The sequence below is a fragment of the Danio rerio genome, chromosome 2 (genome assembly GCF_049306965.1).
Source record: "Danio rerio strain Tuebingen ecotype United States chromosome 2, GRCz12tu, whole genome shotgun sequence".
NCBI lineage: Eukaryota > Metazoa > Chordata > Actinopteri > Cypriniformes > Danionidae > Danio > Danio rerio.
In genome coordinates this window covers 8,032,754-8,050,038 of record NC_133177.1, presented here as the reverse complement: position 1 = coordinate 8,050,038, position 17,285 = coordinate 8,032,754, and the positions used below count along the sequence as shown (strand labels likewise).

The following is a 17,285-nucleotide window of genomic DNA, read 5'->3' as shown; positions in this document are numbered from 1 at the left end:
TTAGGTTGTGATGTCAAGTGAACAAAATTCAATGTCTAGCCAGCATCTAAAGACAAAGTTATTTTGATGTCCAATAATGACATCAAATGACGCTGATATTTGGTTGATTTTAGATTGTGTTGGAAAGTGATAAAAATCCAACATCACCCCAACTCCTTAAACCAATGTCATATTGTCGTCAAATACTGACATTTTTTCATAAGGTATGGCAACCAAAATCCATCGTCTGATAGAAGTCATAGTGGTAACATGATGTAACATTATAAGATGTTGGTTTTTGGTTGAACATTGGACATTGACATCAGCCTGACGTTGAGTTCTGACATCAACACGATTTTCATTTCCAAACTAAATGCAACATCCCCATGACGTTGGGGTACAGCGTCAATCTAATGTCATGTTGATGTGAAGCATGCATGCACATTTGTAAATGAATAAATGCATAAATAAATAAATGAATTAATTAATTAATAAATAAATAACCCATGGGATGTGATTTTTGTCAACATGTCAGTAATAAAATTTAACTAAATTAAATTAATATTTGTTTCTATAGCACTTTTACTAAATAGATTGTCAAAGCAGCTTCACGTAGAAATTTGAGTGAATTAAAACAATGTCAGTCCAGTTTTCAGAGTTGAAGTTCAGTTTAGTTCAGGTCAGTGTGATTTAAATGTCAATACAGTAAGTCCAAAAATTGAAGAGCAAATCTATCGATGCGCAGCTCAACAAGTCCGAAACCAAGCAAGCCAGTGGCGACAGTGGCAAACTATACCAATTGACGAAAGTGAAGGAAAAAAACCTAGAGAGAAATCAGGCTCAGTTGGGTACGACAATTTCTAATCTGGCCAAACTTCTTGTGCAGAGCTGCAGTCTAGGCACTGGAGGCAGGAGAACGCTGGACATCCATCGTGGAGAAACTGCAGGTGCGAGTAGGTCCCTGGTGGGTGTTCAGGCGAGCCCACGCAATCAATGCAAAGACTCGTCTGTCACTGTGGTCTTTCAGGAGTCTCATGCACTCCACTTCATGACCACCACAGCATCTGCTCAGAATGCGGCCTAGTCCAGGATTATGGAGACCTTGGCATCATTTCTTCACAGGTCTTAAATTGCATAAATTGCGCTGCATGGTGTCTAGGGGCCTTGGCATGAGTATCCCCAGGTGTAAACAGAAAATAAAGAAAATAATTTAACAGTTGGTCAATATTGCTGCTACGGACAAAAGTATAAAGCTCAAACTTTATTAAAATGTTTCAAATCTAAGTCTGAAAAAGGTTTTAGATTTGTCTAAAATATCACAAAAACATAAATCCAGCCTTGTTTATGGGTTACTTGATAAAGATTGTTATTAATCATATCAAAAGATAACAGCTAGTATAGAATGTTTAATATTGCATTGATTAAAATTACCTTCCCAATGAAGAGAATCACAATTTAGTACTATATATTTCTAGAAGAGACACGGTGGCTCAGTGGTTAGCACTGTCACCACACAGCAAGAAGATTGCTATAGTTCGAGTCCTGGCTGGGCCGGTTTACATTTCTGTGTGGAGTTTGCATGTTCTCCCCCTGTTCGCGTGGGTTTCCTCCGGGTGCTCCAGTTTCCCCCACAGTCCAAAGACATTTGCCGTAGGTGAATTAAATAAGCTATATTGGCCATAGTGTATAGGCGTGAATGTGAGAGTGTATGGGTGTTTCCCATTGTTGGGTTGAGGCTGGAAGGGCATCCGCTGCGTAAAACATATGCTGGATTAGTTGACGGTTCATTCCGCTGTGGCGACCCCTGATCATTAAAGGGAAGAAGCCGAAAAGGAAATTAATAAATAAATGACCATAGTGTTTGTGTGAATGTGAGTGTGTATGGATGTTTCCCAGTGATGCGTCATAGAAGTGCATCCACTGTGAAAAACATATGCTGGATTAGTTGGCGGTTCATTCTGATGTGGCGACTACTAATGAACTGAAGGAAAATTATTGAATGAATATAACTAGATAATTAATTTAGGGCTAATACATTTATCACAGTTACTATATAAAATAATATAAACAACATATTCTAGTGTTTATAATATTTCCAGGTTTTCTTAAGCTATGGGCTTGCATGCTTATTAAATAAATGAATGTACATTTAGTGTAAATGTGTAACATTGCAGGCCTGTAGTTAGCCTATTAAAGAGTGTGTTTCTTTTTTTCTCAAAAAGTGGATCTATTTGCAATTATTCGAGGTTTAAATGCTGCATTTTAGTGACATTTCAAGCCCTAATTTGTGCTGGATTAGCTTGTCTGATGGTTATCATTACCACACTTTTGATGCAACAAAAATATTTGCTACATTTTTGTCAAAGTGCTTATCATACTAATTTTTTGTTTACAAAAATGTATGTTTATTTACAAGTGTTCATTTAAACCGTAACGTATTACAGTTATATATATAATGTAATGATATTAGAATCTTAGAAGTATGAAAAATGCTAATTTATTATCATCCATCATAAAAAAAGCAAGCAAACAACAACAAAAAGTGGGAATTTGATTTAAATTAGGTGTCACGGTGGCTCAGTGGTTAGCATTGTCGCTTCACAGCAAGAAGAATGCTGGTTCGAGTCCTAGCATGGCATTTCTATGTGGAGTTGGCATGTTCTCGCATGGGTTTCCTCCGGGTGCTCCGGTTTCCCCCACAGTAAAAAAGACATGCGGTATAGGCGAATTGAATAAGCTAAACTGGCCATAGTGTATGTGTGTTAATTGAGTGTGTATGGATGTTTCCCAGTGATGGGTTGCAGCTGGAAAGGCATTCGCTGTGTAAAACATATGCTGGATAAGTTGGCGGTTCATTTTGCAGTGGTGACCCCTGATGAATAAAGGGACTAAGCCGACGGAAAATGGATGAAATGAATGAATGTTTTAAATTATAGTAGCCTACAGTTAAATAACAAATTGGCCAGCTCATTTCCTCAGTCAGAATTTGTCCATTTAAATAATAAAAGCCTTATTTTATTGGTTATTTTATTGGTTATTCTTCTTAAAGCCTTCTTATATTGGTTATTTTTATAATATATGATGACATACTGTCAAAAATGGAATAAATGTGTTCATAAAGGCGTCAAATTAAGGACTTTGTCAGAAGCCTCTTTCACTCTTTATAGCAGCCTATAATCAATTTAGATTATATATAGTATTTAGAGAATGATATAACATATTGTTTATTCATCTCGTGCTATATTACAATTCCGTTTTGTATATTTCTGCTTATGACAGTACTGGGCCATCATATGAAGGAACGCTAGATCTCTGGCGAACAGCTGACTGCGGTACAAATGTCACTGCGCATGAGCGGAAATAGGTACAGTGCAGAGAGGGATAGCGGAAGAGGGAGTCTGGAAATCACAAACATGGTAAATGTTGAAAAAAAAAACTATTCCTTTACTAATACAGTCACAGAATACCCATAAACCTCTACGTTGAATCTCGTTTAGTTAACAGGTGATTTATGACGACGGCCGTCCATTAAATATAGCATGCCGGAGAGTTAGTTTAGTGATGAATTAATTGTTGGACAGCTATACAGAGCAGGTAGCTTTGAAGCTAGCGAGGTCAAAGCTGTTGGGCAGCCGGGGTGTCAAGTTCATGTCAGAAATGACAAACCGGATTAATGGGTCAAAGCAAAGCATTTTTAGTTTGTTTATCGGTGACAGAACTGTATGCAAACAGCGTGAAAGCAGCTAAGCGTTCGTTTTGCTTTGAGTGTTTCTGTGTTTCTGTGTATCATTTATACAGTGTTGTCAGTAAATAGCAAATTAATAATTTATATTATAAGTTAATAAACTTAAAAATCCAGTGAAAGTCCAGCTATTCTGGTTCTTAACTGAACTCAACGATATCCTTTTAAAACGCTGTACGTGGAAAAAGCTTAACGTGGCTTAATGTACCTAAACATAAACTACAGAAACCCAAATTTCTGATAGAGGTAAAGTTGGTTTTATATTGGGATATTTAGACAGTCTCCTTACTAATATAATGTCAGAAAAATATTATTTGCAAATTCTAAATAAGGAAATCATATATGCTGCAAATGACTATCAAAGTACAGCATTGTTCACAGTCATTTATATAGTGTTAATGTTGTTTAGAAGTCAGACTTGCATGCTAATTCCTATCGAATGTGCCAATATAAAACCAATTTTCCCTCGATAAATTTCTGTCAAACTGTGCTTGTAATTAACCCCAACTACTGTAAAAAGAATGAGTCCCAATTCCATAGATAAAGTGAAAAACATCACATTAAGCATTTTCTCCCCCATTGAAGTCTATTATGAGGAAAAAGCTTAACGTGGCTTAATGTACCTTAACAACAAGTAGGCATGGGATGATAACCGTTTACAAGGTTTACCGCGGTTTAGAAAAGTCAAGATTTCAAAACCGCAAAATTGTCGGTAATACCGTTCCTAAGGTATGTGTAAGATTTTTTTATTTACGTTTTAGTTTATTTGTTTTTTTTAAGACGACTGTATCTCCAGCCGAAAAGATCTCCGAAGATGCTGTTTAAATTTTAATGAAATCTGTTTTTGAAACTAATGAGGACAGCATAAGTCAATGTTTCGTTTGAAATATTTAGCCTGACATGTTTACTGTTCCAAAATATTTTAAATATTTCACAAAATATAATATTTTGTGCTCAAAGAGGAAAAAGGCTTTGTTTTTTTAACCCAGACATTTAAAAAGAACACATTGTAGAGCATTGATCACAATACCGTGAAAGCCGTTTTTATCCAAAGCTATCATACCGTCAGAATATTACACCGGTTAATGCCTAAAGCTGGGAAAATAAAATATCTATCAAATTTTAGCTGTGATTAACACTAACTTTGATTTTATGAACAGCCTTTTTTAAACATTTGGCTTCCCTCGTTTGTTGTAAAGTTATTTTAAGCCTTTCCTTATTATAGACTTCAATGGGGAGAAACCGCTTAATGGGATAATTTATCTATGGAATTAGGGCCCGGTCTTCTGACTATAGTTAGTGTTTATCACAAGTAAAGTTTGACAGATATTTGGGTTTCCCTGGTCGGTTAAGCCACCTTAAGCTGTTTCCTTATAACCCAAAACGCATAACCAAAATTTTCTCTTGACATCAGAAAGTGTTTGTCATGAGTATAATTTGATAGAAATTTAATTTTCCCCACTGGTTGTTAAGGTACATTAAGCCATGTTAAGCTTTTTCCTTATAATAGACTTCAATGGGGGAGAAAACGCTTAATGTGATGTTTTTTTTTTATTTATTTATTATTTTTTTTACTTTATCTATGGAATTGGGACTCTTTCTTTTTACAGTAGTTGGGGTTAATTACAAGTACGATTTGACAGAAACTTGGGTTTCTCTGGTTTATGTTTAGGTACATTAAACCACGTTAAGCTTTTTTCATGTTAACCGTTTTAGAATGTCCCATATCCTGTTGTGGAAGTGACTGTGCTGACATCTTATTAACTGTGTATGTTGTTTGTTTCAATTGCAGAACAAGCTGAAATCCTCTCAGAAGGATAAAGTTCGCCAGTTCATGATCTTTACCCAGTCAAACGAGAAAACAGCACTCAATTGTTTGTCTCAGAATGATTGGAAACTAGACGTTGCTACAGACAACTTTTTCCAACATCCCGACCTCTACGTACAGAATCTAAAGGGAACACTAGACCGCAAAAAGTTAGAACAGCTCTATAATCGGTACAGAGGTAAGAATTAAGGAGCCCATTGTTTTTAAGCATGTTAAAATCCAAAAATGTATTGTAAATCATCTAAACCAGGGGTCTCAAACTCAATTTACCTGGGGGCCGCAGGAGGCAAAGTCTGGGTGAGGCTGGGCCGCATAAGCGATCAAAGGTCATTATTAATAGTTTTAATTATTTCTTCTGAACATGAAGTGTCCTGAACATTAATAGAACATTGAGTGAAGATTATGAACAGTTCTTCTGAACATGGCATCTTTTGCCTACTTCTTGCTGCCAGAGACTTGACAGCGCTTCTTCTCACAAATCTGAACCACATTTGGCTTTAGAGCGGAAGCAGTTGAGACCCTCATTATGGCTTGAAGATGATCATCATTAAGACTAGACCTGTACTTTGACTTATTGAAGTCCTAGGGAAAAAAGTGGGGGAACTCACTCCAAACTTCCATTCCCTCACCTAAAAAAAGGCGTATATATGTATAAATAAAACACCCCCACCCCACTCCAGTCACATCAGTCTGTACCAGTCTGTATCTACCTATAATATATATAAGATGCAGGCTGTAGCTAGGTAGGTGGCAGGCTGCAGATAGGTAGCTAAGTGGCAGGCAGGGGTGGGAACAGCTTATCTTGGTTCTGGCCGGCGCGAGTTCCCTCCTAAACACTTCCCGCCCGTCACAGCGTCTAACAAAGGGGCGGGGTGCGTGGTGACTTCACCGGCATCCCCGCCCCTTTGTTTGCACGGCGGGCGGGGAATGCCAGTGACCGCTGTGTACGGATAGAATCAGCGGAGCGGGGAGCGCTCTCCCCGCTCCGCTGATTCTGTCAGTGTACAGCGGTCAGCGCGGGCCACAAAATATTGCACTGAGGGCCGCAAATGGCCCGCGGGCCGCGAGTTTGAGACCCCTGATCTAAACCATAGATGACCCAATCCAGGGGCCATCTAAACTCAAAGTTGGCCCATGGTAACCTTTGATTTGGCCCACCATTGGAAATGAAAAGAGAGGGAGAATGATGTGGAGGTGGTTGGGTGAAATGCTTTTGACAGAGGTTGTTATTTTGAATTTATTGTAACCTTTTCTTTCTTTGTTTTAATGCTAACCTACAAAAAACCAACTGAAATTAAATGATACAATTAAACTATGTAAATGAATCAGATTTAAAAAATGTAAATAATATCAATTGACAGATAGAGGATAATCTAGGTAAAAGCATGAGCAGCTCGACTAGTGTATTCAACATTGAACTCCATTGTGTTATAAATGTATTATATGCAAACAGACTTTTAAATTCAGTTTGCCAGCCCCAGTGCTTCCGCTTAATTGTCATCCCATACAAAATCGCCTCGTTTAAGATCTGATTTCTTTAAAAAACTGTGACCTTCACTGCCTGGCTGAGATACGATATAAACTGGGTATCAGACAAAACAAGAAGCACTGCATTAAATTATATTTTTCCCCGCCATGTCTTTAAAATATGGGAATAGAGTGAAGGAACTGACGTCACTGTAGGCTAATCGGCTGCTAGCATAAAACTGGTTCCCTCGTGAAAATCCCAATAGGATTTTCCCATAGGCTTTTCAAAGATTGCAAATAATAAGCTCTGTGTTTAAACACTGGTCATTACACTTACACGTTTTGTCCAGCCGGATAATCCTCACACAAAAATACAACTTTGAGCACTTTTGGATCTTAAATACGAACACAAGAATTGAAAAGCTAACATTAGGCTATAAACGGACTACAGAGCACTACCCTGCTACAGACAACTTTTCAAACTTATTTTTAGAAATAATGTCCATGACAAAGAGTTAATCTCTGTTTATTATATTATAATCCACGGTATATATTATAAACAAATAAATACGCAAAAACACATAGACCTATGTGCCTTTTGGATCGTTTTTACGTGGGAAATGCATGTTTTGCTCTAAGGTTGTTCTAAAATTTTTAAAACTGTGTGTGTAAATCTGCCTACATGGTATTATCATAAGACATATTTAAATAAGTGTATCGCTCGCGTGCACACAGCCCGCTTACCTTAACAAACGACAGAAATGAGGCGTGAGGAGGAACAAATCTATCAAATGCCTGCAAGTTCCATCACATTCAATATTCCTTTTTTGTCATGAAGTACAGTGAAAAGAAGCCCAATACTGTCACATGTGCTTTACATTTTATGGAGGAGTGTATATATTGCAGTTATGACCGAGTTAAATGTGTTAAGATGAAGAAGAAAAGACGAAAATTCACTTGATCACGTGAAAATGACAGTTAGCATGCATGTATTTTTACACATTTATTCACACGTTTGCATTACTGAGAGCAGAACAGAGACAGGCTGCAGTGGTAAGCTGTATCTTCATAATATTGTTTATTAAAATAAATGATCAACAAATGAATCTGTCTCGACAGCCTTTACAAGTGAAGGAATTATCTACACACAATCTGAATTCCCAATTAGAATAATACTACAAACTTTCATTCATTCATTTTCTTGTCGGCTTAGTTCCTTTATTAATCCAGGGTCGCCACAGCAGAATGAACCGCCAACTTATCCAGCAAGTTGTTACGCAGCGGATGCCTCTAGCTGCAACCCATCTCTGGGAAGCATCCACACACACATTCAAACACACACGCATACACTACAGACAATTTAGCCTACCCAATTCACCTGTACCACATGTCTTTGGACTGTGGGGGAAACCAGAGCACCTGGAGGAAACCCTCGCGAACGCAGGGAGAACATGCAAACTCCACACAGAAACGCCAACTGAGCCAAGGCTCGAACCAGCAACCCAGCGACCTTCTTGCTGTGAGGCGACAGCACTACCTACTGCGCCACTGCTTCGCCCTAATACTACAAACTATAAAATACTATTCATGAAAATACCTAATAACTGACAAATCCAAATGGCCAACACAAGCGTGCTGCGCTCCAGACCAGATCAGCTCGATGACGTATAATGTCTCCGACACCACCTGTAGTCCCATTTAGCAACTTGATAGCAACCGTCTTTTTAAAGAAGCATAACCGATTTAAAAGTTCAAGAGTGTGCTGTAACTGATGTGTTATATGTCATAGAATAAAACGTGAAAGTATCTTGAGTTTGTGTTAGCCACAAACCTTATTTAAGCGATTTTACTGAAACCCCATTGAAAAAACCCATTGACTTTGGGACGAGGGAACCGAAACTGCTAAAATGCTAACTCGCTTCCGGGTTTTTGCTTACAAATTGACGTCATAGTTTCTCTATAATTCTCAGGGGCATTTTTGCGCTCATCTGCGGCTAATGACGGTGCTAGCATTTACACAGTTTTTGGTCTCTTTTTACGCTTTAACAGCCAAATGGATGCATGCGTCTCTTTAACTGAATGTATTTTAATTACATTCAACATCGATGCTGTAAAAGGAACCTCATGAAAGTGAAAATAGTCACATAAAGCTCTAACCGGAAGTTCATCATTGGCTGAAAAACACTAGCTGTGCAAATAGCTCATTAGATTGTTTATGTTTTTACTGTAATAAGTTCATTAATAAATGTTACAAACGAGATTAAGGATGCACCGATATGGATTTTTGGGCTGATATCGATAACTGATATCTAAAATAAAGATTTAGAGGCCAATAACCCATATATTAGCTGATAAATATAAATATTATTATTAGTGGTGGGCTGTTATGACCCTTAACGTGCTGCGTTAATGTTAGACTCTATTCTGGGTCTATTCTATGCTAGCTATAATGACTTTTACCTTGATATTTAAGCGTGGATGGATAACTGACCGGTGAGCCATCTGACAAAAAATGTGCCCTTCTAATTCTAAATCACTTTAACTCATGAACATTTCATTCATGCCCCTGTGACAAACTGGTGTATTAGATGCAAATAAGAAGTAAGAACTGGTGAGAGTGTTATGGAATTTAATAACGCACCCCAAATCAAACAAATAAAAAACGTCTGCGTTTCGCTGTGTTCGTGTGCGCGTGCGTGTGTGCGCGGTCCTTTACTGACAGCTGCGTGTGGATCTTGTTGGAAAATATTGCGAAAAGTCCTACATATAGATCTGTCATATATTTCCAAATTCTTTTAATATGCCATTATTTTAAAGATTATGTCTTGAGCATCTGATTTTTCTTCGCTGCTGATGTGCTTTCATTTTCTCTGTCTCACTCGCAGCAAGTTTAGGCAAGGGATTGTTTAATAAGCAACCCTTGCAGGGAGATATATGTTTAGATTTCGAAGAAAATACCTTAATATTAAAAAGAAATCATTAGTTTGATCCTATTCATGTCATAACGAATGCCTTAAATAATTTAGTTATTAGTTGTCAGCAAGCATCAGTGTTTATTGAGATTGACATAAGAAATATCATTATGGCAACACTTGTGACTGCTTTGGGAAATAAAGCTTGTCATAGACGTCACGGGAGGACTGATCGTGAAGGAACGTGTAGTCTGGCACATTTGTTTACCACGACATGTCAAGATTTTATCAAGAAAAAATTGCATAATCTGACATAGTGACTTTCGTAACCCTGTGATCTGACCAGGACTTTATTCATCTTTACAGACCCTCAAGATGACAACAAGATCGGTATAGATGGGATCCAGCAATTCTGTGATGATTTAGGACTTGATCCAGCCAGTATAAGTGTACTGCTAATCGCTTGGAAGTTTCGAGCCGCAACACAGTGCGAGTTTTCCAAACAAGAATTCATGGAGGGAATGGCTGAACAAGGGTAGGGTAAAAGTTTGTTTTTTCCCTCTTCTCACCACATTGGGACTGTCTGAATAAGATTCCCCACCGCATTGTGTGAATTAACCTTTTTTTTGTCTTGTCAAGGTGTGACAGCATAGAAAAACTCAAGGCACAGCTACCCAGGATGGAGCAAGAGTTGAAGGATCAAGGGAAATTTAAAGACTTCTATCAGTTCACATTTAACTTTGCTAAGAATCCAGGACAGAAGGGCTTAGGCATGTGTTGGGTTCACTTTCCTTTTTTAGTTTCATTTTCATGTAGTTAACTAGCGTTTTTTCAGTTTTATTGTTTTGTTTTCCTCTAGACCTAGAAATGGCAATTGCATACTGGAATTTAATATTGGCTGGACGTTTTAAATTTCTAGATCTATGGAACAAATTTTTATTGGTGAGTATTGGTATTTATTTATTGATTAATTCATTGATTATTCAAAAAAACAACAACTGTCATTTAAATACCAATGTACACTTCAGTACACACACGAACATACAGCCTTTAAGAGTATTCTTTCATTTAATTACTTGCACAAACATGATAATTTGATGTTCAGTGTTTTTACCTTTTTTGAATCAGAAGTTATGATCAAATATCTTTTGTATTTGTTGAAAAAGTTACTTGCATCTTTTAATCCTGTCACTTAAGATTGTCAATGATGCTAACTTTAGTGCTGAAATTGTAAAAACATCTTTTATTCCCGCTAACATTTGAGACAGGGTGTCTTAAAAAGTGTTGAAAGTTCAATAATCAATGTAAAAAGATAAAAAGTCTTAAAAGCTATTTTGCAAGGCATTCAATTTGATATATTTTTATATTATGCAATGTATGCTAAAGTTTTCCAGAATTAAAATGCAAATGGGGATGCTTTGTAGTTTATGAAATGAATGAAATCATACTTGATTTGCCGTCATGCTGCTTTGTTTACTGCAGTAATCAAGGCAAAAGCTTTATTTCTGGAGTTCTATAGGCGGCAACCTGCTGAATCAGCTAGATTTTATAGATTTTTATTCAGTTTATGAACAATATTTAAGTTTTGGATTAGTTTCTTCCATTAATATTTAATAAATATACTGTAAGCTAAAATCTCGCCTGTGTTTCTGGTTAAAACCTAAAGTGGTTATAAGGTCTTAAAATGTATGGAAAAAGTCTTAAAAAAGGTCTTAAAAGGTGTTGGATTTCACTCTGATTACTGTGAATACTCTGAGAGTTGGTTCTTTAACGCTGCTTATTGGCCATTGTGTCCGCATGGTCAACAGATATGACTGTGATTAACGCCAATGATCATCGCTTCATGCCATTTGCCGATTGTTTACACTGATACTAGAACACTGGAGCGTTTAAAAGCTACATCTATCAGCTAATCTGGATGGCTTATATATCTGCTCATAGACAAGTTCTCTGGTAGACATAGCTTTTAAACACTTTAGTGTTTAATAAGCTGCTTAAAAGTGCTCAAATGTTTGCGGGAAGTGGACATTTAAAAAAAATGTAAGTACTTATGGGTGCTGAAGTCTGTACTTTTGACATCCCTGCTGTCACACAAGAACTCATTTTGACATAATTCAAAGTATGTTTGAGAGAAAAAAATGGGCAGATTGTGTACAGCAGGGTTGTCAAACTCAGTTCCTAGAGGGCCGCAGCCCTTGCAGAGTTAAGTTTTGATCCTGTTCCAACACTTACCTGTAGGTTTCATGTAGTATGATCATGTGTGTTTAATTAGGGTGGAAAGCCAAGCTAAATTTCTGTCACTTGCGTTTTTTGTGTAAATACTGAAGTTTGCTTAAGACTTGACTGGAGCCTTAAAGGGGTAGTTCACCCAATTATTTCTAGATAGGATATTCTTAGGAAAACTAAAATCCTGTTAGCATTGACTTCCATAGTAGGATAAACAAATAATATAGAAGTCCACGGGTACAGGTTTCCTGCTTTCCTCAATAGATCTTTTTTCGGTTGATTTTTTTTGGGTGGACTATCCTTTTAAGGTATTGATTTAGCTAAAATCTTGAATCAAGTTATGCATTCCAGCCTTAACTGGTCAAAACAAGTTTTCATATCTTTGAAAATGGTTGTCAATGTTTTGCAGGAGCATCATAAGCGATCCATTCCCAAAGACACATGGAACCTTTTGTTAGATTTCAGCACGATGATCACAGATGATATGTCAAACTACGACGAGGAGGGTTAGTCGCAACTTTTTTCTTGTATTTTATCATTTCATAATTTTACAATCTTTTAAAAGCGAGTTAGTGTTAACAGTCTGTTTACAATGTCAAACATTTCAACTTAAAACATACAGTAAAGGGATAGTTTATCCAAAAATGAAAAATTCTGTTTTCAAACTGTTTGCTAACACTTCCTCAGCAAAGTGTAGATTTACTTTACATTAAAACCTACAACAGAGACACATCTTACACACACTGCCAAACTTTACATACATATTAGCGAACAAGGTGACGACACTAAACATTGGCCTGGCATACGTAATACAGTAATTTAACCTTTTTCTTTACATCGCAAGAAATGCAAACATACACTGCTGCCTTAGCCGGCAGCTAGCTCTCTGGCGCAATTTGGCTGCCGTCTCGTCATCCAGGTAGATGCTGCACACTGGTGGTGTATGAGGAGATTCCCCTCAACACAGCGAAATCCTTTGAGTAAAATTTACTCAGTTTAGATTCAGTATTTGCTCTCTCTCTAAATTGAGTTCAAGTTTGCTCAAGTTAATGAGATGGTGAAAGGATTAATTAGGTGATGAAGCACTGCTGATGAACATCCGCAAAACTACAACTGACTTCAATCAAAGCCTTAGATGAAATCAGCTGAAATAAGACATTGAATCTCTCAAAATCTCAGCAGAGGATCATTAAGCAACTCCTCAAATAACAGCTTTACTTATTACCAACCTATTAGCCCTTATTTAAAGAGGGAACAAATACTCTCTGAACTGAGTACATTTTACTCAGAGGGTTTTGCAGTGAATGTGTAAATCGCTTTGAGTGTCTAAAAAAAGCGCTATAAAAATGTAAGGAATTGTTATTATTATTACAGAGATACGTAACTAGCACGTGCACAAGCCAGAAGAATGAAAACAAAGGAACCGGCATTTTTAAATACACAGCTGAGATATTACACATCATAATACTATATACATATAATGACGAGCAATAGTTGACCCAGGGTCCGTTCTTCGTACGTGGATTTCTCAGTTAGCTGGATTTGGATATTGACGATTTGACACGATCCAGGATCGTTTCGTTCTTCAATGCTGATCCGAGAGTTGTTGTCATAGCAACAGTTCTGCTAGGTCAAACCTGATCAGGAGCAGGTTTAATTCATATAAACAGGATTAGATCGGCTTAGTTCAAGCAAAGATAATACAGAAAGTACGTTCCTAATTCTGATTTTCTTACAGTAGTAGTTATATACACTTGGGAAAATGGTACATATTTTTAAACTATATATATATATATATATATATATATATATATATATAAGTTATAGTCATTAATAAAATAAATAAAGTTATACATATTAATAAGACGTATGCAATCTGCACCCTCGAAATGAAAGTACAAAGACTGCCACCTGGTGGTGCAAAGAGAAAACTTATTGATATGAACTTTTTAGATCGCTTTAGTACAAATTGTGTATAATAGAAATGCACAATATGTGACTGTTTTTTTCTAAAGCAATAATACATTTATGCAGTCATGAACATGTTTTGATAGTTAATATGCCAGTGATTTGATGCTTCACAAAAGTTGCAGACGCCTTTACCAATATGAAAACGCTTTTTTTAAACAACCAGTTATTCTTTACACCGATTAAAAAACGGCTACTATAATAGAGAAAATATTTTCTAAATGTGGAACTAAATACATTGATTTGCATTGAAATACATGATGAATACTCTTGACACATGAAAGTGTAAAGCCTGCAGCTCACAACAAATGTGGAAGGTTATTGCGTGTCATATTTAACAAACCATTTACTGCTAATTTGATGTAATTTTGCTCGCATGGATAATTGAATATTAATCAGATGATGTCATTACGCTGCTGTGCTGTCAGCCAATCGTTGCATTGCTGATCATGATTTCGAGGATCGATAGATCTGTCCTTCACAACACACGCAGCGATCTCAGATCAGTTTATCCAGACATTCTAATCTGATTCGCGAACTCGTTTGAAGAACCAAATTAGCGAGAGATCAGTTATCAAGATTAAAAGATCCGGGATCTGCCAAATAATCTTAGATCATTTAAGCGAGGTACGAAGAACGGACCCCCAAGCTTAAACAAACCTTGTCGTCGTCTTGATGAACAGCCACAAAGCCAAAAAGAAGAGCAGTGCCCCGTATCCTGCGCCCCGTAGTTGTCTACAAGGCCGTCTAAAGCGCAAGCTTTACTTTCTCGCATGCGTTCACTGCTCGTCTATATTTTAAAATAACCTTTTTGAGCTCATGATGATAACATGTGAGAGCTAAGTGCAAAAAACAAAACAAAGGTGAAGCCGGAAAAAGCAAAGGAGCAAATAATTTTTTTAGCAATCTAAACCATGAACAAACTGCCATGTTTAACTATTATTATCACCTTTTGGACTATTATGAACTTGGAATGGTAGAATTACCTTTTATTAAGAGGTTAGATGTGCTGGTGAAGATTAAAGAGGCAGATGTTTGCACTGACTGAGCTGTCTTTTGTGTTGTTTTTGAACCAAAATAAGGACTAAATGTCTGCTGTGTGTAGTTTATCTTTAATTGGTAACAAATCAGAAACTGTAAGGGTCTGTATGTGTTCATATATGCTGCATTTATTTATTTAATATAATTGAAGATGTTACAGTAGGCTATTCCACTATATCAGCTATTACCACTGATCTGCAGTTATAGTCTAATCATGTTCATAGACAGGTTAGTAATAAACATTACTTCATAATAAACATTGCTTCATACTTCACTAATTCATGACAGAGTTTTAATTTTTGAGAGAACTATGCCTTTATTTATTGTTAAAATTCAAAACGAGGCTTCCATTAACTAAACTTAATTATTGCCTTTTCTTTTTCAGGAGCCTGGCCAGTTCTTATTGATGATTTTGTGGAGTTTGCGCGGCCGTGCATCGGCACCAAGAGTACAGCTGTATGAGTACATTCCTTCAGAGGGACTTCTGGACCTCATTGAAAACAAACAGCTTCTGCTGAGCACAGAAGACTGAACTGAGATCTGCATTGCCTTTTCCAAGCCCTCAGGACTGAGACATTTATACAAACCAGAGACATTAAAGGCGTCTTTTCTCTTCAGTCATCTAATGGTGGTTTGGGCTTTTGTCTTTTTGGGCCATTTTTGTTTTCTCTTCGTACAGGATTGTATTGAATCTGGCACTTCTTCAGTGGTCTCATTCAGATGAAGCGGTTTGTTGAGCAAGCTCCGACAGATACAGTTAGGAAATGTCAAAACCTTAATTTTAATAACTCCATGTGCATTCTCGCTTTGAATGTTTGTTTGTTTTTTTCTTTCCATTTGGTTTTTATGAAAATTATATGTCAAGCGTTGTTTGATTGTTCTCTTTCTCTCTTTTTTTTTATAAAACAGAGAAGCTGGTGTCTTGAAAACCAGTCACATTTAACTTGTTTTATTGTGACGATGTACATTTTCTGTTGATATCCAGACAGTAACTTCAGCTTTGCGCGTTTGGTTTTGATTAAATCAATAGGTCATAACTGAAAATGTTATATTTTACAATCGTAGAAATAATATTAATTTTGAACCATACCTCAGTTTTCCTTGATTAATGACTCCATTTTGATGTATTGATATACTGTGTTTGCAGTTCATTCAGCACTTTGATAAGTCACATAATCCATATCATATAATCAGGTTATAGTTGATGAATAAAGTCAGATGGCCTTGAAAATAGTTTTATTTTCTCTATGTGTGTGTTATCAGTGTTTACCCACAGAGTGCAACTTTTATTGACCATTTCTTCTACATATTTTTAAAATATTATTAATTTGAGGTGCACAGAACATAGTGTTTCGATGAATAATGCAGGGTTCATACGGTCATGGAAAACCTAGAAAAGTCATGGAGTTTTGACATGGCATTTTCCGGGCCTGGAAAAGTCATGGAAATTACATTGTCATTTAGCAGACGTTTTTATCCAAAGCGACTTAAGCTGCGGACACACTATAGCTTATGCTTGCGAAATTCTGTCTGATGGTGCTGCGATAAGGGGTGGCATTAAACGATATGAATAGACGTTAACAAAAGTGAGCGATTGCTTCATTCCTACTGAAAAAAACAGCTTAAACCAGCCTAGGCTGGTTGGCTGGTTTTAGAGCGGTTTTGGCTATTTCCAGGCTGGTTTACATTAATTTCCAGCCTGGTTTTAGCTGGTCAGATTGGGAGATGACCAGCTAAAACCAGTTTGACCAGTCTAGCCAGGCTGGGAGCCCAGCCAAAACCAGCTATGTCCAGCTTAAACCAGGCTATTTAAGCTGGCTTTAACTGGATTTAGCTGGTCATTTTCCAGCCTGACCAGCTTACACCAGGCTGGAAATGGCCAAAACCCCTCTAAAACCAGGCTGGTCAACCAGCCAACCAGCCTAGTCTGGTTTTAGCTGGATTTTTCAGCAGGGATATTTTAAATTTCTTATTTTAAATGATCTTCTATATTGGTCTGATGTGATTTCGCAAGTAAGAATTCAGCAAGCTTGAACGTTATTTGAACTTTATGAAACAAAACATCCCCGCTTAAAAGAAAACCACAGATATGCCACAAAAGATTCAGATGGTTTCCACTAAT

General features: G+C 37.0%; 1 protein-coding gene across 2 annotated transcripts; it reads left to right on the top strand.

The window, feature by feature from the left end:
• Window positions 1–3,341: 3,341 nt before the first annotated feature.
• Window positions 3,342–16,394, top strand: dcun1d1 (DCN1, defective in cullin neddylation 1, domain containing 1 (S. cerevisiae)). 2 transcript variants are annotated; one of them, XR_012385252.1, is made up of 7 exons: window positions 3,342–3,395; window positions 5,514–5,727; window positions 10,295–10,463; window positions 10,568–10,698; window positions 10,788–10,870; window positions 12,564–13,658; window positions 14,772–16,394. XR_012385252.1 is itself a non-coding variant. In NM_199772.1 (7 exon segments), coding segments are annotated over 7 exon segments (774 nt in total). In that variant the 5' UTR covers window positions 3,342–3,392; the 3' UTR covers window positions 15,626–16,394.
• The last annotated feature ends 891 nt before the right edge of the window (window positions 16,395–17,285 follow it).